This window comes from Neodiprion lecontei, chromosome 6 (assembly GCF_021901455.1).
Source record: "Neodiprion lecontei isolate iyNeoLeco1 chromosome 6, iyNeoLeco1.1, whole genome shotgun sequence".
Lineage (NCBI taxonomy): Eukaryota > Metazoa > Arthropoda > Insecta > Hymenoptera > Diprionidae > Neodiprion > Neodiprion lecontei.
In genome coordinates, this window is record NC_060265.1 from 2709658 (window position 1) to 2728640 (window position 18983).

At 37.7% G+C, this 18983-nt stretch overlaps 8 protein-coding genes across 14 annotated transcripts; 5 read left to right on the forward strand and 3 right to left on the reverse strand.

Moving 5' to 3' along the window:
• The first annotated feature begins 137 nt into the window (after window positions 1-137).
• LOC107225432 (sterol regulatory element-binding protein 1) lies at window positions 138-4653 on the forward strand. Its single transcript, XM_015665902.2, has 8 exons — window positions 138-373; window positions 620-1150; window positions 1251-1482; window positions 1700-2094; window positions 2152-3084; window positions 3257-3570; window positions 3837-3992; window positions 4074-4653. The coding sequence occupies exons 1-8, from the start codon at window positions 268-270 to the stop codon at window positions 4425-4427; spliced, it is 3021 nt and encodes a 1006-aa protein (XP_015521388.1). The 5' UTR covers window positions 138-267; the 3' UTR covers window positions 4428-4653.
• Window positions 4654-4846: 193 nt separating this feature from the next.
• LOC107225400 (THAP domain-containing protein 2) lies at window positions 4847-7270 on the forward strand. 5 transcript variants are annotated; one of them, XM_046742646.1, is made up of 5 exons: window positions 4847-5091; window positions 5212-5412; window positions 5519-5854; window positions 5923-6070; window positions 7159-7270. In XM_046742646.1, exons 1-5 carry the CDS (start codon window positions 5027-5029, stop codon window positions 7189-7191), a joined length of 783 nt encoding a protein of 260 aa, XP_046598602.1. In that variant the 5' UTR covers window positions 4847-5026; the 3' UTR covers window positions 7192-7270. The 5 variants fall into 5 exon arrangements, with proteins under 5 accessions (XP_046598602.1, XP_046598603.1, XP_046598600.1 ...); XM_015665854.2 differs by lacking the exon at window positions 7159-7270 and having other exon boundaries at window positions 4848-4931; window positions 5003-5091; window positions 5923-6836; XM_046742647.1 differs by lacking the exon at window positions 7159-7270 and having other exon boundaries at window positions 4847-5095; window positions 5923-6836.
• On the forward strand, window positions 7222-8441 carry LOC107225398 (60S ribosomal protein L21). The gene is made up of 2 exons (XM_015665852.2): window positions 7222-7357; window positions 7917-8441. Exon 2 carries the CDS (start codon window positions 7931-7933, stop codon window positions 8408-8410), a length of 480 nt encoding a protein of 159 aa, XP_015521338.1. The 5' UTR covers window positions 7222-7357; window positions 7917-7930; the 3' UTR covers window positions 8411-8441.
• Window positions 8442-8487: 46 nt separating this feature from the next.
• LOC107225396 (ubiquitin carboxyl-terminal hydrolase 46) lies at window positions 8488-11371 on the reverse strand. Of its 2 annotated transcripts, XM_046742642.1 has the most exons (8): window positions 11049-11371; window positions 10723-10878; window positions 10328-10544; window positions 10152-10232; window positions 9773-10065; window positions 9532-9669; window positions 9318-9461; window positions 8488-9239 (listed from the first exon to the last, which is right to left on the reverse strand). In XM_046742642.1, the coding sequence occupies exons 1-8, from the start codon at window positions 11049-11051 to the stop codon at window positions 9132-9134; spliced, it is 1140 nt and encodes a 379-aa protein (XP_046598598.1). In that variant the 5' UTR covers window positions 11052-11371; the 3' UTR covers window positions 8488-9131. The 2 variants fall into 2 exon arrangements, with proteins under 2 accessions (XP_046598598.1, XP_046598599.1); XM_046742643.1 differs by lacking the exon at window positions 10152-10232.
• A 233-nt stretch (window positions 11372-11604) lies between these two features.
• LOC107225418 (lipoyl synthase, mitochondrial) lies at window positions 11605-13925 on the forward strand. 2 transcript variants are annotated; one of them, XM_015665883.2, is made up of 6 exons: window positions 11605-11837; window positions 11934-12245; window positions 12329-12485; window positions 12584-12641; window positions 12714-12872; window positions 12966-13052. In XM_015665883.2, exons 1-6 carry the CDS (start codon window positions 11775-11777, stop codon window positions 12970-12972), a joined length of 756 nt encoding a protein of 251 aa, XP_015521369.1. In that variant the 5' UTR covers window positions 11605-11774; the 3' UTR covers window positions 12973-13052. The 2 variants fall into 2 exon arrangements, with proteins under 2 accessions (XP_015521369.1, XP_015521368.1); XM_015665882.2 differs by having other exon boundaries at window positions 11610-11837; window positions 12962-13925.
• On the reverse strand, window positions 13738-15735 carry LOC107225420 (proteasome subunit alpha type-1). Its single transcript, XM_015665884.2, has 5 exons — window positions 15577-15735; window positions 14965-15215; window positions 14562-14721; window positions 14250-14459; window positions 13738-14178 (listed from the first exon to the last, which is right to left on the reverse strand). Exons 1-5 carry the CDS (start codon window positions 15577-15579, stop codon window positions 13966-13968), a joined length of 837 nt encoding a protein of 278 aa, XP_015521370.1. The 5' UTR covers window positions 15580-15735; the 3' UTR covers window positions 13738-13965.
• Window positions 15736-15844: 109 nt separating this feature from the next.
• On the forward strand, window positions 15845-17320 carry LOC107225423 (caltractin). The gene is made up of 2 exons (XM_015665889.2): window positions 15845-16066; window positions 16206-17320. Exons 1-2 carry the CDS (start codon window positions 16064-16066, stop codon window positions 16713-16715), a joined length of 513 nt encoding a protein of 170 aa, XP_015521375.1. The 5' UTR covers window positions 15845-16063; the 3' UTR covers window positions 16716-17320.
• Window positions 17040-18925, reverse strand: LOC107225421 (exosome complex component RRP43). The gene is made up of 7 exons (XM_015665885.2): window positions 18787-18925; window positions 18559-18595; window positions 18208-18345; window positions 17854-18148; window positions 17655-17775; window positions 17444-17547; window positions 17040-17240 (listed from the first exon to the last, which is right to left on the reverse strand). Exons 1-7 carry the CDS (start codon window positions 18801-18803, stop codon window positions 17137-17139), a joined length of 816 nt encoding a protein of 271 aa, XP_015521371.1. The 5' UTR covers window positions 18804-18925; the 3' UTR covers window positions 17040-17136.
• Between the last annotated feature and the right edge of the window lie 58 nt (window positions 18926-18983).

Here is an 18983-nt window from a genome sequence, read left to right on the forward strand (position 1 = left end):
CTACTAGTAGTAGGTCTTATCATCCTATCCACAGAACGCATGTCGGCTTGTTTCCGATGTGTTTGCCAACTCTAAGTGACGTAAAATCATCCGATCTTTGAAGCCTTGCTGATTGGTTGAGCCGCAGGTCAGACCATCATTTGTGATTTTTGGTCACACTGTTTGACAGACGCGTGCAATTGTGAATCGTGTTGACTCCAAAGACTCCAGAGTAATTTAATAAAATACTGTTACATTGATTCGGAAATAAATATATAATATACGATAATGGCTGATCCTACGGTAAATTGGCCCAACATACCTCAGGAAAATGAATTCCCAAATTTTCCTGCTAATGACAGCTTCAATTTAAACGAAATGACTGGCTTCGATGGTATGGCTTAAGTCTTTTCCTAATATAAAAAAATTTATTTGAATGACAATGAAGTAGCTTATACAATTTCACAAATACTTGATCCATTCTGATATTAATACCGTTTCTCTTCTCTTTAGAAATGGTATTTAGCCGCGTTTGCCTATATTTTGCGTAATTGTAAACAATTGCACTTTTGCAAGTCAAGCTATGCAACTAATATATATTTGTAACAAATCACTGATCCGATCGATGAATCAATTGCAGAATTACTGACAAACTGCGAGAACGAGTTATTGAAAAATGAAAATCTCTTCAGTGACGAAACCCTGTTGTCTCAATTGGAAGAACCGATACCGATGGACGATGACACCTTAGAATTCCTTGGTGTGAACAATCGCAGGGATTTCAAAGATCCATCCATACTCGAGGCCAGCAATGCTAAAAAAGATGTCACTCTAACTCTACCATCTTCGACTCCTGCTCAACAATCAACTCCCTGTGTACCTGACTCAATTCAAGTGCAATCAAGAGCGCAAAGAATTAGCATTCCTCAGACTCCTACAGTGTTTAGCTCTCAGTACACCCTTCCTCAAAATATGAATTTCAACGTTCAATCCCCAGTTGTGACCTTAGCCCCAGTTGCTACCCAGCAAAGGCAACTCCTATTTCCCGCTAAACTGATCAAGTCGGAGTCACTTGTTTACTCCACAGGGTCTCAGGCAATTACTTCAACATCTGTACCGCATCAGATTCATACACTGGTCAATACAGCAAATGGGACTGTGCTTGCTACAGGTGACTATATGTGATAAGATTTCAATCAACGATATGTTTCGAGATACAAGTTGTCTTGATTTATTTTTTCAACTCATTTATGTTTTTCATTCATACGTAGGTATTCCAGTCGTTTTGGATACCGAGAAAGTACAAATTAACAGAATCAATTCTGGATCCCACGTCGGAGTGCCTAGAGTCAGAGAGGTGAAGCGAAGTGCTCACAATGCAATTGAACGCCGCTACAGAACTTCTATCAATGATAAAATCATTGAGCTGAAAAACATTATTGTTGGAGTAGAAGCAAAACTTAACAAATCTGCAATTTTACGGAAAACGATCGATTACATCAGGTGAGCATTGTTTTTTGGAGTAGCACAAACATATTGTAACATTAGGAAATTTTTAATTATCTTTCAGAGGAAAACCTGCATTCCAAATTTCATAGAAGGTTTCTCGAACCGGAGAAGAAATTTTTATTGATATCTTAATTTTCTCATTATTGATCAAAAATTTGTATTCTAGTCAAGCTGGTTTCTAAAAACTCGAACTTCATAAGATTATCTCCAGGTTCCTTCAAAACACCAATGCTAAATTGAAAGCTGAGAACATGGCGTTGAAAATGGCTGAACAACGACAAAATCTGCGTGATCTATTAGCTTGTGGAGAACTGACACCTCCACGCTCTGACAGCAGTGAGCCGTCTCTGTCCCCTGCTCCAGCATCCCCATCCCCACCATCGCCATCTTCTTTGAAGGATGATACAGAGTCTCTGCATAGTCTACATCATTCAATGGTGCCACAGACCAAAGGAATGAGGGATCATACCCGTCTCACTTTGTGTGCTTTCTTATTTGTTGTATTAGCTTTCAATCCACTCGGTCTTGTTATGAATAACATGCGAAGATTGAATCTTGATTATACTGATGCACGAATAGATGGGAGAACAATACTTCAATATCAAGGTAAACATTTTCAGTCGAAAAGGTTGAAGGTGTATTCAATTCTCACATTTTTTACAGATCCGTCAGATTTGGATACAGGAATATGGACGAATATATTCTTGTGGTTGACAAACGTCATTCTTTTGATTTGTGGTCTGAGTCGGCTTCTTCTTTATGGTGACCCTATGCTACCTTTTGACAATAAAACGACATTAGAATTACGTAGATGGAAGCGCCAGGCAGAGTTCAATATATCAAAACAAAATTATGAGCAAGCTTATCGAGACTTATGCCAATGTTTGAGATGTTTCGGACGTTCGCTACCATCTAACCGTATGGAGACATTCTTTGCTACAGCTTGGCAAATCGTGCGACAAGTTTTGCATAAATTGTGGCTGGGTCGATGGGTGGCTCAAGTTGCAAAGTGGTTTCAGGACAAGTCAGAAAGGCAGCAGGCACAAATATCTTCTTTAGAGCTAGCAATTGTCTACCAGCACATGCTCTGTCTTAGACTTTCTCAAGGATCGGCTGAAGCCACCTTATTCCTTGCGCTGTCGGCAGTCAACTATGGCGAAGCTGCTGAAGATGCGGTTCCAAAATCTTTGATGGCTGAGTTTTATGTAAATGCAGCACTGTGCTTGAAACAAGCTCTCTTTCCTTTCATCCGTAAATACTATCTCGGCAAGGCACGAATGTTATTAAATACATGCACTGTGCCAGCAAAACTGAAATGGATTATGAGTGTGGAGGGAGCCCGTTTTCTTGCATCACAGAAATGGCAGTACGGTGAACAATTCGTCTGTGACTTTACTTCTCAGTGTAGCAAAGCTGACCCCTTGTCCTTCGCGGCTCGGGCTTACCGAGAACATTTGATCAACCAAAGCCTCCGCCTTCTAACTGGCACTGCAGAGGACAGTCATGCATCAACAGTCCTCGAACTTGCTCGAAATATAATGGCTTCTGCCGAAGTTGAGCCCTACTTCATTAGTGATGACAAGCTGACCATAAAGAGTGAGTCCGAAGTTTTTTTTTTTTTATTGTTCTAATAAAGATTATCTGTTTCATTTGCACTTTCAAGATTATCATTATCATGCGTCTTCTGGTATTACATGCTACAGCACTGTTTACAACATTAACATATGGTAAAACTCGAATAAGCCGTTTCATTTAAAATACATTGCAGAATGTGAAGATGAAGTGGGACTGTGGTGGGGTGCAGTGATCTACGTTGCTGCAAGCTGGAGATTAGGCGAAGATGACCAAATAGCGTGGAGTATTTTAGAGAGCCGGTTTCCTTTTGATAAGAATCGTCAGCAACCGAATGCAAGCTCTCCGAACAACAGTACCAATCCACTGCCTCATGCTGTTCTCTTCGCACTTCAGGCACGTCGTTCAACTAGAAGAACGGCAATGAGACTGGTAGATCAGGCGGGGGTGCTGCTTGAACATTCAATGGCCTACTATCATTGCAAACAGCAGTCTTCACAGAATACTCTGGTTAGTTTCTTGACTGTGTTCATATTTTGATTAACTTGAAATGCAAAACTAACATCCTATACATTTATCTATCAAGCACCTGTGTGTTACAAGGGTGCATTGTAGTTGCATTGCACGAAATATAACTGTGCAATACTTCTGCAGTGCAACCTCTGTGGCAGATTATGCCAACATCAGTTTTGGTAAATGTGTTATCATAAAAATTCAAATGATGAAAACATTTAGTCATTCACGTTTATGTTATAACTTGAGGGTCAATATTTCAGCTTACGCAACTATTGGTATGTGACGGGCTCCTCGAGGTACGCACTAGTTTATGGCAAGAAATAGAAGGTGAATTAAGCAGACCGGTATCAGGTCAAGCTCTTGTAGGCTTTCAACGAGATCTGGCTTGCCTGCGTCAACTGTGTCAGCACATACCGGTGACTATTGCAATCTTTAGTAGAAGTTTCAATTCTGTTCCATAACAATGATAACAATTTTCTTATGTCTATCTGTTACAGTCTGTCTTAACGAGGGTATTTTTATACGAAGCCACAGCTCGGCTTATGGCAGGTGCTGCACCTGTCCGAACTCAGATTTTGTTGGATCGCAGCTTACGGCATCGGAATTTGCGTCCGTCTGTAATATGCGGCAAAGATCGTTCCCAAGAACAGGGGAGCGGAGAAAGAGAACACGCCGCTGCTTTGTACCTCGCTTGTCGTCATTTGCCCACCTTGCTACTAGCTTCACCTGGTGAACGCGCTGGAATGCTTGCAGAAGCTGCCAAAACACTGGAAAGAATTGGGGACCAAAAACGTCTTCAAGAATGCTATGAACTTATGCGACAATTGGGACCAGCGATTTCTGTGAATTGAATAGCTGAGAATAACCCTTTTCATTTTCGATATCATTCTTTTCCTTTTCTACAATACAATTTATTTCATTTTTCCCATTCATGGCCTAAGGCGCTCATCATATGCATTATGTATTGTATGTATACGTATGTATTACGTAAGGCTGTATATGTTTTGATAAGTAACAGACAGAATTTTTTTTGTCTAGATAATGTATTTTAATAAAACAGCATTGGAGTCATGGCAAGTCCGGTCAGCTTCCTCTTCAACGTGTAATAAACAAATAGATAAATCTTCATGTAATGTGTGTGATTAGCTGATGACGGACTAACCGCGTGGTTTCGTACTCCCGCGTTGAGTGTGTCGCCAAGATGGCGGATAGTCGACATTTTTTAAGAAATACAGGAAAGGATTTTAATTGGCTGTATCAAACTGTCAGATTTCATAAATCCAATATGGTGTTTCGACGCGTTGTTTTCTTATACATATCTTGTTTGAAATAAGAGCCAGGGACCTACATGTGATGTGTGACGAATACTTATTAGTAATTTAAATATTTTACGATGTTCAATTATGTTTGTAAAAGTTTTCAACAGGTAATGATTGTTCAATGGTAAAAAATGGTCCGAAAGTGTTGCGCTTGTTTCAAAGGTTGCGGCAAGGGGGAAAAGATAACCTTACACAAGTACGTATGTATAATTGATCTTCGAAATGCTAGACGTATGTACGTTACCGTCAGATTCGAGTTTTTTTTTACAGTAATCAACGAATAAAAAGTAATGAGCTATGCAAATTTACAATGCAGATTTCCTAGAGATCAATTTGTTCGGCGACAATGGGTGAATGCAATTCAACGTAAAAACTTTATGCCAAGCAATACAAGTGTTCTATGCAGCAGACATTTCACCGCTGAATGTTTTACATATGGAAAGTCTGGCAGCCAAAAAAGGGTATTTATAAAACCGAACGCAGTTCCTACGCTATTTCCACCGATAACACAATCCAGGTATGCTTCATATTTTACTCTCGCATCTACCATGTTATTGTATGTACCTGTATATGAATAGTGAGTGATCTAGAGGGAACTGCGGACAAGAAATATTACTTTCCAGGAGATCCTTAATGCGATCGATACTTCCACCTCCAAGCAAAACAGAATGTTCTGAGAATGGATTTCTTGCGAGTCAATCGAGCAATCCTGAAGAATATGTGAAGCTGGAAGCGCAAGCGTATACCGATACCAATGTCAGTGAGGCTGGTATGTCGATAGAATCAGCAGAAAACGTATTGGACATGGAGTTCCTAAAAGAGCAAGGTAGCTCCATAGACTGGGTTGAACATTTTGACCAAAGCAATAGCTCACCGGCACACGTCAATGAACAGAGTGCCTCTATAGACTGGGTTCAGCATTGTGAACGAAGTAACGACTCCATCACACAATACAATAGGTAAAGTACATAACTCCGATAAATTGTAAGTAAATATTGGTTTTATGTTTTGCGTGTTTTTTTTTCAGAGAGTCCAATCCTCCATCGTTCGCTGAAGAACAAAAGAATTGTGATGATAGTGACGATGTATTTGAGTTTAAATCAAGAAGAAGAATTCTTAAGAATTTAAACTCGGCATTGAGCCGTATAGCAGCACAGCGGAAAGAGCTAAAAATTGTAAAACAGAAAAATAGGCTACTTGAAAAACGTTTATCCATACTTAAAGCACTGTTAACGCATGTGTTAAGTGAAAAAATACTTTCAGAAGATGAAAACATCTCAGATTCAGAATCAGAATCGGAAATTTGGAGTGGGTGATGCTAGATGCTGGGTTTTCTGAACACAATACAGAACTTTAACTTCAATCGGGTTACTAATATGGTCTAAGGATGCAGTATGTTTTTTTATTTGTTTGTTCAGTTAGGTGAATTTTCGATACCTATTCGCTAATGTGCTTACATGCATTTCAAGCTGGATAGTAACCTTGCAAATCGGAGAAACAAATTTTTACTTTGTGTTGAAATATATTTTGTCACCGATAGAGGTACAGGTTTCTTTTTTTTTGAATAAGTTGCTTATTAATGCTTCGAAATACTAAATTAAGTGACAGGACTAGTGTCTTGTTTGAGAAATTCCAAACAAGCAACACATTTAGTGAGGACCCAATTGTCTATGCCGCAACAAGACGCAGCAAGTTTCATTATTTTGAGGCAAATACAAAATGAACCCATTTCCAAAGCTAAAGGCATCCTTTCAATAGCTGGTTTTCTTCGAGAAAGAATGATTTCTTCAGTCTTTTAATTAATCATTAAAATTTGATAATTGTCGATGGAACAAAGAAATTTTATCTTTAGTTTGATTTGACAACTCGGAGTAACTTCGAGCAAATTGACAAATCTAACAAAGCTGATCTGTATGGATAATAATAAAAAATGTGCGAATACATTTCGTATTCTTATTCACAGTATCTGGTGCAGGTGAAACCTATTCAGTCACTATTTCATTCAAAATCAATTGATCATTACAAACATGAAAAAATCACAGTTATAATAGAAATAATAATCACTTTCAATACCCGCCATAACCGGTCGGCGGGTAAATTTATGATCAAAATTAGTTGATATTATGTGACCTCAATAGTGACCTTTTTTTGTATACAATCAAATACTCTGAAATAGAAAAATTCGAACATTTGAGTTGCACTGAGTTATTATTTAATTGTCTACAATGGCCGGCAAATTCCACAATTTGAATATTTGCGGCAGGCGTTCCAAAGCTGTACGATTCGTGGGATATAGCGGCGGAAATTCTCAGATGAAATCTGATTTGACCGTTCATTGGACGGGAGCTGTAATTGGATGAATACCACATTTCAGTCGACCATCTGCGAGAGTTTCGATACATCGAGTTATTTTGCGGTCGTATCGCTTTTGGCTTCTCCTTTCTGCGACGGAAACACGACACGTAAGTTCATTTCTTGTCTTTCCAAAACATTATCGGTATTTTCCCTTTACTCAGCTATTATTAACTGGATCGTCCGGTCCATACCGATGTAGAAATTCGTACACCAAGCAAATCTATTGCGCAAAGCTTTGAATGACAAGTTATTTGCACTTTACTAGTCGAAACAAATTCACTATCATGACCGACCACGTGCAGATTGTACGGAACCCGAATCTCTCTCTATTCTTCCATTTCTTAACCCTAACGTTCTCCTCTACGATATCACAAAATTTATTTTTCCCATTACTTTTTCAGTATCTCTTACTCATTCTCGTAATCACTTTGAGGTTACGTTAGTTGGTAACTGTCGATGCACCGTGCATCTCCACGATCATAACCCGCATATGACGCTTACTTGTGTATACGCTAGCCAACATTTCCATGCTTTCATTGTACCGTTGGTATTTAAGTCCGCCGTAATCTTTTTCCCCATCAATATCAATCGAACAATACAAGCCCACGATCCATCGCTGGATAATTATTTACACAGAAAAGTGACAAATTGTTAATATACTTGCAGACTAGACTGTCAAAATGACCAATTCAAAGGGTTATCGTCGTGGTACGAGGGACTTATTTTCTCGCAAATTCCGGAAACATGGAACCATTCCATTATCGACATACATGAAAGTGTACAAAGTTGGGGACATCGTAGACGTGAAAGGTAATGGGGCCGTGCAGAAGGGTATGCCGTACAAGGTTTATCACGGAAAGACTGGACGTGTGTTCAACGTAACTCCACATGCTCTTGGAGTCATCGTCAACAAGCGGGTGCGTGGGCGCATCATTGCCAAACGCATCAACCTCCGCATCGAACATGTCACTCATTCCAAGTGCCGTGAGGATTTCCTCAAGCGTGTAAAGGAAAATGAAAGGCTGAGGAAAGAAGCAAAGGACAAGAACGTCCAGGTCCAGCTTAAGAGACAGCCTGCCCAGCCATCTGCTGCCCACATTGTCTCTGGCCGTGAAGCACCTATCTTACTAGCTCCGATCCCCTATGAATTTATAGCTTAAAAAGTAATAAACATCTTGATATGACATTGAAGATTTCTTGCAACTCATTCAATCCGCACCCAATTTTCGCAGACAAGTTGATCAAGGCAATCTGTCAAAATATGTGGGAATGTCTATTTTGAGATTCTCAGTATTCGACTAAAGGAAAATATGACTTGTTTGGGCATGAAAACAAAACTTGTAAAGTTAAGGTGTGTAATAAAATTATCTAAGCCTATAGCAATATTTTTTATTATCAGTCATATATTTTTACATTCGAATAATAATAATAATAATAATGTACTATAATAGTGCCTGTAACATGTTAATTTTAAATATCACTGACATAATAAGAACCAAGGTAAGAGTATTTTAAATAAAAGATTCCATTTAGCTCTTACATATTTTCAGTTTCGACTAGTTCTACGTAGTACAACATAGGTAATTAAAATAAATAAACTTTACATTAACATTTTCTGATTGCTTGTCTGCCATAGATGAATACTCATATCGATTTCACATACGTGATCATAGCTTGCATGCATCTAGTATATCTTCTTTTCGACTGTTTAAATACCAATGCGCGTAGAACACGTTCAAGAAAATAATTGAAAAATCTGATAGCATATTAAGGTAAACGACCGATTCGTCAGCATGCTATTTAAACATTCGCAAAGTCCCATGGATCATCATCATCATCACTCGTATTAAAATGTTAAATTGCTAAAGTATAAGTCAACTTCTAGCTACAGTCCCTTGATTGATAGAATAAAATGTAGCCAGTTTCGGAACTCTTTTGAATATCTGACGTCAAGCCGTAAAAATCTTCTATTGTCGCTGCATCTATTTTCTGGGACAAACAATAGGTTCATTTACTTCAACTCAATATGGCTCTAAGAGATGTTTTGTTATTATTCCTTGAACTTACATCAACCATGTCATCATCAAAAAGTAGCCAAAATCCATGACTTTTTACAATAGAAATGTAATGACCTCTATTAGGACCGCTACCACAATGTATAACAACTGCTACCAGGTCGTACAATCGATCTGGATTCACAGCATCATCACTCTGAAAATGATGATCAGACACCAACAATTGCATTGCAAGGAAGTCTTAAGTAAAAGATAAATCGACTTACAGTGTTGAAGAGTCTCAACTCTAATGGGAAGACCACTCTATGAGAAACTTTGATGTGTCTGTTGTATTGTTCTACGTATTTAAACCTTTTTAAATGCAACGCTAATATCATTGGCAGCTTCTTCACCCTCATACGTTTCTGTAAAAAAAAACAGTTTGAAAAAAGTGGTATCATTATAAAATGAGTTTATTATTCCACGTAAGTTCTTAAAGCTTACATACAGCGTAACTTTTTTTTTTACCTGAGCCTCCTGGTAGCTACTGCAATGATCACATTTGAATTTGTTGTCACTGCATAATGTTTCTGTATTAGAGAAGCATTTCAGACAATGTGTGATAGAAGTGTTCTGATCTACATCAACTTGTAGATCAAAAAAGTCTTCATCTTTACTGGAAACAGTTTCACAATTGAGACAACGAGTTTCTGAAGTCAAAATGCCCTGGAAAATTTCGTGAACCCATGTCGGCTCTGGCGGAGATCCTGCATCTCCTGCCCCACCTTTTCCGCCTGCAGGTCTGCTTTGGTTTCTTTCAGCTGTGAGTGAATGGTAAATATTGCTTATGGTTTCAATTCCTAAATTAGAACAAGTAGCTTCAATACTTCTACAGAATTAAACCCACCAAGTATGATTTCGTTAATGTGATTAATGAGAAAATTGAGAAACTCATGAGCATCTTGTTGCATATAGTTGTCGAATTCCTCTGAAACGAGGGAAAAAAAATTGGATTCAGACATGCAACCGTCTATACATTCATGACCACATCCATGAAAACTTGCCAAAAAAAAAACGACCTACCTTTTTCTTTTCTTAGTCTAGCGATAAATTTTTTTGGGGCAATGGAGCCAACTTTTTTCTTCTGTGTCGCAATACTGTAGAAAAGATCTGCCAAGCATGTTAATAAGGTTTCTTTGGTTCTTTTATTTCTTGCTTTGTATTCCAAGACTTTCTCTCTGAATGGACGACAGAAGTACAAAGCTTGTAATACAGAATTGCTGTAGCACGTGTTACCAAACTGTCCAACACAAAAAGTCCATCCTTTAGTCCATATATAGATTGTAAATGGATTGTAACAAGTAGAAAGAAAAAATTAACCATGGTGAAGTAGCTAGTATAATACAACCCGTGGAAAATAGATAAACTTAGCCAGTAGAAAAATTTCAGCAATTCCTTCTTATTGGAGATATACTCACGTTTACTAATCCAAAGTAATGCTCATTGGGAGGGAACTGATCAGAGCCGATGTCTCTTTCTAGCTGCGATATATTTGCACCCTGGAATTGGATGTGAAGATTGAAAACAAGGCGGAGACTCATTCTTAGTAACATATTTCTTCCATTGTTAACGCACTATTGTATCAAAATTCCATACAACAGTTAAGATTATTGTGTACAAATTAGCAGTATCAAATAATGGAAAGAATAGAATTAAAACTAGCTTTGGTTAGCTAAAGACAACATAAGACGAGGTTATCTTCGGCGATTTATCGTATGAACACGGTTTTCTGTGGAGAACGTACCATTTTATGATTTGATAGTATCAACTGGATGTTGACAAGAGCTAAGTACAGCTTCCACCGTTAGCTTAAGCCCCATCGTATAACAATTTGCACGTTTATATCAATTAAACGACCGACCGAACCATTGTCAATCACAACAGGAGAGTGAGTTTTAACGTAGTAAAAACTTTCATACGGTGTGATACAGGGAGGAGGATTAATGGATCAACACTTTCACCTCAATTGTTTAAATAAATTAATTACACTTTTATACTAATTTAAAAGAAAAAATTTTACTACTTCATTGCAACATGCAGGATAAAGCTCGCGTGTATGCATGCCCATACGTATCCATTAATGTGTGTATGAATTGTACGTATTATTATGTATGTATTACATGCGACTACATGTAGATTTGATTATTCCGTGTTCCTGAAACACTGGAAAAATTACTAAACAACTCGACGGATATCCGAGCAATGTTTCAGTCATCTACTTTTTAATCTACGGTGGTATTCCTATTTTATATTATCAATGTTCAAATAGCAGACACTATTACGATCAGTTACGAAAGCATCGCCGTTCAATTGCTGTCAGATAGGTATTAGGGGTTAGAGCTGCACACATAGATACATAGAATCAAGTGCGTAGTGTCATTCAAGGTTATTTATAATTTCATCGCAATACTCTCGATTAGACGATTCGCAAAAATATGTAACACAACCCGAAGACAGTCTGACAGTCAAAATGTTGAGATCAGTGCGTATTTTATACTTGGGAAATCCCGGGGCTCTCAATCTCCACACAAGCGTAAGTAGATGTTGATACTGCACCACGGCTGTGTGCTGAGTTTCCTACTTAACTGCCAGCAGTCTGTACCTAAACCTTAATTCCATAATTTTGCAGTGTGCGAAATGCAAGGAGAGCACCAAAAACGAGTTCACTGTCAAATTGGCAACCGGGCCGACGCTCCACGACTTTGTTTCAGATACTACGAGTAATTATGAAGGAAAGCTGAAACTGGAAAAAGGGGAAAAAAACCGACTCCGACTACCACCATGGTTGAAGACCGAAATACCTATGGGGGCTAATTACAGCAAGCTAAAATCTCAACTTCGTCAATTAAACCTGAGCACTGTATGCGAAGAGGCACGTTGTCCCAATATCGGAGAATGCTGGGGTGGTGGCGAACATGGAACTGCAACAGCCACTATCATGGTTCGAACTTTATATATATCAGTATCATCTAAAATAATTTGTTCTTTGGTGAAATGAACTGGCGATGTGTGATAAATCCTTAGCTCATGGGAGACACGTGTACTCGCGGATGTCGCTTTTGTTCAGTTAAAACTGCACGGACTCCACAACCCCCTAATCCTGACGAACCAGTCAACACGGCAGTAGCAATCGCAGACTGGGGTTTAGACTACGTTGTCTTAACATCAGTTGACCGTGATGGTGAAATATTTTTTTTTTATGTAACATTACTGTTATAGAAACTAGTTTAAAAAGAGCAACTTTCAGAACTCATACTTGATATTCATTGCCCATTGCAGATTTACCAGATGGGGGAGCAAATCACATAGCAGCTACTGTTGTAGAAATTAAAAAGCGGTAAATTTTGTATCATGCATTTCATTTGCTACGTTTTCAATGCTGTTTCTCAAATTTACCTTATTTTCTTAGGAGAAAAGATATGTTGGTCGAATGTTTAGTACCAGACTTCAGAGGTAATCAGGAATGCGTAGCAAAAATAGTTGAATCGAAACTTGATGTTTTTGCCCACAATATTGAGACTGTGGAACGTCTAACACCTTTTGTTCGTGACAGGCGTGCACACTATAGGTGAGTTCCAGCGAAATGAGCATAGTAAATAACTATTAATGCTGTTCATTTGCTGAGTAACATCTTTAATTGATATCAACATTTGTCAGACAGTCGCTGAGCGTTTTAGAAGGTGCGAAGAATAAGAATACAAATTTGATAACCAAGTCATCGATAATGTTAGGATTGGGGGAAACTGAACAAGAAATTGAACAAGCCATGCAAGATATGCGAACAGCTGGAGTGGATGCTTTAACTCTGGGACAATACATGCAGCCAACAAAACGACACTTAAAAGTCATCGAATATGTAACACCAGAGCAATTTAAAGCATGGGAGAGTGTAGGAAATGATTTGGGCTTTCTGTACACAGCAAGTGGCCCATTAGTGAGGTCTTCTTATAAAGCTGGTGAATTTTTCTTGACAAACATATTGAAGTCACGTCAAGCTGAATCTATTACACAAGATTCAGCTACCTAACTAGTTATATCCTGAATTTTATAGCTGGTGCAATGATTACATAGTAATATATATAGAAGGAAGTTATTTATACAAGTTGAAAGCCATTAATAATCATTGTAAATAAAATTTATTCCAAAAGGGTGACACGCAACATTTTCTAACTTCTACTTTTAATAATCATAGCAATAATTATTTCTGAACCTGCCATACTCTTTCGGTTACGTTCCCACAAGCGAATAGGTAGCTTGAGCAGGGTGGGGGAGGAATGGATTAGTAACCATCATGTATTTCATAGCCGAATCCTTTTTAGTCAGTTCTTAATAATTATTCACGCGAGGAATTACACAATTCTATTTTTACCGATAATCTTATAATCACATACCATGAAAAGTTGAATTATCTTGATTAATTAAAGTGCACAAACTCTGGAAATATACCATTTTATTTCCTAATTATGTTATTACAAAAGCTTATTCAAATAAATGTTGCTATATTTTCAATACAATTTTCAGTTTACCAACAAGACTGATATCAAGTTATCATAAAGATGAAAATCCTTGCTGCCAACGGAGAAAACGACTTTATTCCGGTGTGATTAATAACATTTTTTTATTGCAACTGAAAAAAGAAAGCATTCACATAGCAATGTAATTCACTCTGTGTCCATCGCAACAGCCGGCTGGGGATCTTGTGGCCCTTGGTCGGCAGGTGGAGGCTGAGGTGGTTGAATATCCTGTTCTGCAGCACCACCAGGACCTCTAGACCGTTTCTCATCCCCTTCAATTTCTGACAAGTAAATTGCTGTAGCAGATTCGTCAAGAATTGTAAACGGCACATCCTTTCCAACGATTCCAATCGATACATTCTGAAAATTGTCATATATTACAGTCAATACATTTGGAATACGGCGCAATTCTAATGTAATGGTAAAAGTACCTTGACTGTGAGATCTACTTCATTGGGTAACGTGTCGCGCAAAGCTCTAAGTCCATGTTTGACAATCTCGTCAAGATCGCAACTTGGGAATTCGTTCAGATGTTTCTCAAGATATGTACGAGCACTCTGAGAACGTGACCCCAGTGCCATAGCTTTGCAATTGAAATAGTTGGCCGATGGACATGTTTGAAAAATGTGTGGTCCTTGATCCTGAAAGGTGATTTTAGTTTGAATCAGTGCTTCATTTCAAAACAAAAATGTATTAATCTCGTTAGAAAAGTGATAAACTTTCAGCATAGTAGAACTGCTTACGTCGTATCCAGCAACAAGAAGTCCTACTCCATACGGGCGTCGATCGTACCTTTGAGTACACGTTTGCATCTTATTACCAAGGGTAGTGATGAGCCGACTCACAGGTAAGACCGAGTCATGCGAGTATTTGTAGTTTAAACATTCAGTTCGCATGTATCGACTATAAGAATTGATATTATAGGTGATATCAAAAATCAGAGTAAATAGTATAAATTTAACAGAGATGAAAAAATACTTGGAAAATTGTGGATATTTTGGCAAAGTTCACAATGCAGTTTATTATATTGATTGACAATATTTGCATTTTTTGAACGCTATATCAATGTAAAATTTAACAGTAGCAGCATTAATTAATTGTCATTTAAACTGATCAGCAAGACAAATGTTGATGTAAAAGACAAACCTTAGCATTCTAGCATCTGCAGTGAGACCAGCAAGAGTGATGCCCATGTGATTGTCAATCGGGATAATCTTCTCCTGATAAGCAGAGAGTTCGGAAGAAGCTCTCTTTAAAGCAATCAGTACAGCATGAGTTCTATTCTTAAGCCCGACTGTTGCCGAACCCTGTTTGACTGCTTCCATGGCATATTCTACCTGATGTAACCTGCCTTGAGGACTCCATACCGTCACGTCGCTGTCGTATTGATTTCGGAACTGAGGGTAATTGGAAAGAGAAATAATATTACAGAATATATTGGAAATCAGGTAAAATGACTTCAGTTTGCCATTTAAATATAACTACGGCCGGGTTCTAATTTTGTGTATGGGGGTTCGAGTCACCTAACCTCGCAAAATTAATGAAAAAAACTGAAAAATTGAGTATTTTAACATTGATTATTAACTCAAAACCACCGCCATATGATTCTCATTCCACATCGTTGTATGATCGGAGTTTTAAAAGCGACTGCAAATCTGTAAATTCTTAAAATCGAAGCAAATGACGAAGCAAAAAGTGCCGAACCTAAAAATTGATGTATTAGAATTTTTATTTCATAATAGATCGGATAATACCAACCATTTTCACTTAATAATCCACAATAGTATGGGACCCGGTAAATTCACTATTCCTTCAATCAAAGTAAAAAGAAATAATGTGCCGCAAAGTAAACTGTCATCAAGCGTCCATGAATGAGACCCCGAATGACAGTGTTAACGCAGACGAGAATACCAAGTCTTAGGAAATCCTGTATGTGTCTGTGTTCTGAAATCTCATGAAAAAAAATTCGGGTAGAGTATCCAGGGAGACGATCGCAGCGCACCTAGCTGCTAAAGTTTCGGCTGATAACGAAAATTTTCAGCACTGTTCAGTACGTAGATAGCCATTGAACGGAAAACAAGAATGTGATGTTTAGCGATGTCACGACGTGTACGTACCTTAGCAACCGTGTGACTTTTCAATGTTGACAACCAATTGCTGTTTGATCGCAGTTTGTTTATCATAAAAAGTGTTTATTTAATATCGTGTGGTGTATTTCCACTTGAATCAGCACCTTAAGCAAGATATGGTAATTATCTGTAGTAAACATTTATTCATTTGCTCGCGGGATCTCAAATATTTGGACTCGTTGAATGCATCTGTGACAAAAAATGACTAATAGATAAGGTAGATTAAATTGAATAATGTAACTAATTTGTTGATCATAGACGTCAGCATACAAGAAACAAATCAATGGTGGAACAAGGAAGAAAAGCACACCAAAGTTTGAACTGACGGAAGAACAAAAAGCTGACATTAAAGAAGCATTTGATTTATTTGATCCTGATGGCACGGGAAAAATTGCTACCAAAGAGCTGAAAGTAGCGATCAGAGCTCTGGGTTTTGAACCAAAAAAGGAAGAGATTAAAAAATTAATAGCCGATGTCGATCCGGATGGTCTTGGTAAATTGTCATTTGAGGAATTTTTGAATCTTATGTCGGTGAAGATGGCAGAAAAAGATTCTAAGGAAGAAATTTTGAAAGCTTTCCGTCTATTTGACGACGACGATACAGGGAAAATATCATTTAGAAACTTGAAAAGAGTAGCTCGTGAGCTGGGGGAAAATTTGACTGACGAGGAACTACAAGAAATGATCGACGAGGCTGATAGAGATGGGGATGGAGAAATTTCACAAGAAGAGTTTTTGCGCATTATGAAAAAGACTTGTTTGTATTAAAACAGATCGGCAATGCTAATTTCAGTTTCAACTTTTATCAATATAAGTCAGCAAGATTTTTACTAACCAAGGACTGCCACTACGCTGTATATTTGCCAAAATCAGTCAAATTTTACGATCACTTGTATTTAGTACAATCTATCTCTATTTTTGTTTGAAAACTATCATTTTAATGTGGCTCTCAGAAAACGTTAAATTGTAATCTCTACTTTGGTAAATACTGCTTATCAATAATATTTTAAATGATCAATAAAACTAAACAGTATTTAACATCTACCTATCAACATATGACTAAATCCTGTGATCGTTTTTCTGATTTTGAAGGCACTGCACAAAGTAAAAGTAGTCAATAAAGAAACAATGTTTATTTTATCAATTCGATTCAAAGTACAGATACTGTTTTTATTGATATAGTGCTTTCTCAGTTTGTCACTGCAGCCTCGATAACTTTTCTGATAAGATCTGCTCTCTTCTTAGACTTTTCCAAACTTTTTGACAATAGTTCTTGAGATATTGGAATTCCTCCTGATGACAAATAATTAGACCTCTAAATGGTTGAATCAATTTTTGCAGTATTATAAATAAAATAATTTCATTTCATTTGATTTAACTTGTTATCATTTTATCCATCGGATCAGGTAAACCCATTGAGTTTGATTTGCATCCAGTACTACAGAGATAAAGAACTCAGTTACTAGATGTTGCAAAGAATAAGGAAAATTGCTAACCAGGCTTGTAAAGGCCACATAATTCTGGTCCGTCAATTACGAGACATAGTTTCCCTTTGGCCAGAGATTCCTCTTCATCGGTTGGATCAGCAAGTAGAAGTTGTCTAAACACAGACATATAATATTGTTTTGTATACGATTTGACCTTACCGTATTTCAATAATGTTTCCACGTAATCCAAGCAAAATGTATACTGATGGAAGATACTTACTCATCAAAAATTGCAAACGTGGTAGATACAGGAAGTGACTTGAGAGGAAATGGTTTTCTGTCAGAAGTGTCTACAACGATGGCACCTGTTTCAGGATTATGTTGGACTTCTGGTAAAGTTACTGTGCAATAAACAGTGGATCATTGTTAAAGCAAATCCATGAGGCTAATATATAACAATGAAACAATTGTAGACTTACAACTTTTAAGTGCAGCTACAAGTGCGCCAAGGCATGCATCTGTAACTGATCCATCATAATCAATGCAAATCAAATCGCAGTAAAGCACCCACACTAGTTTATCAATGCAAACACATAGATCTGTCAAGTCCAGGGCAGAAGAATTTATTAAGATGTCATCTATTGTCTTAGAAGCAACCTGAGCCTGGTCGCTGGGTGGTCCAGGACGAAATTTTGGAGAACACAGTGGTGAGAGTTCGACGTTGGGTATTAAATATCCGCAATTTGGAGTATCGGCTTTTGGAGCTGCTAATTCCTACAATGAGAAGTACCAGCTTGGATCATGTAGACAATTAAACTATCAAGGATGCTTACAGCTTTGATCCCGCAAACAACAGTTGTACTGCCGATCTTGAATATGGCTGAACTATCGGCCTGACTAATAGCTCCTACGTTGACACTTGCAGACCTGAATCGAAGAAATTCACGACCATCGGGTCTTATGTCTTGTGCCTGTGACGGACAATTTGAAAATTATTAATTAAAGCTTCACTATTGAGATTTGGAAAAAGTTTATTAGTGGCACGAGCCAGTGTAATATGCTCCAATGGCTCGATGAATAAAAGTAATCGATCTTCTCTCATTGATCTACTTTCTGTAAATCATTCATACAGCTTTTTCAATGGTCAGAAATTATAAAGTCGTAAAATATATTGTAAAACTTACAAGGTAATCTCGCAGATATTTCACCGGGTGAATAGTCCTTGAATAAAATTTAAGAACATAGTGATTAAGGTTATCGCGAGAGAATTGTATCACTAAAATCTAAATAACACGTGACATTTTTTTTGAATTTGTGTGTCAAGTGGTTTATCTGCAATGTGTGGCGTACAAAGTGCGAATATGCGTTTTATTTGACGTTTCGAAAGTTGAAAATTACTCAGGTATACTAACTTATATTGAGATGCCATTATTTATAGTATTGCAAGAATACATCCGAATGGAACACATGCGGCTATGTTGACTAAAGCTGAACTCATGACTGCTAGTCCTGGTTATCTTTCGTAACGGTTTGCCGGGCTTGGGTAGATTTGGGACTAAAATTCGTTAACTCTGTACTTACCGACCCGTCTTATGGGACTCTTATATAG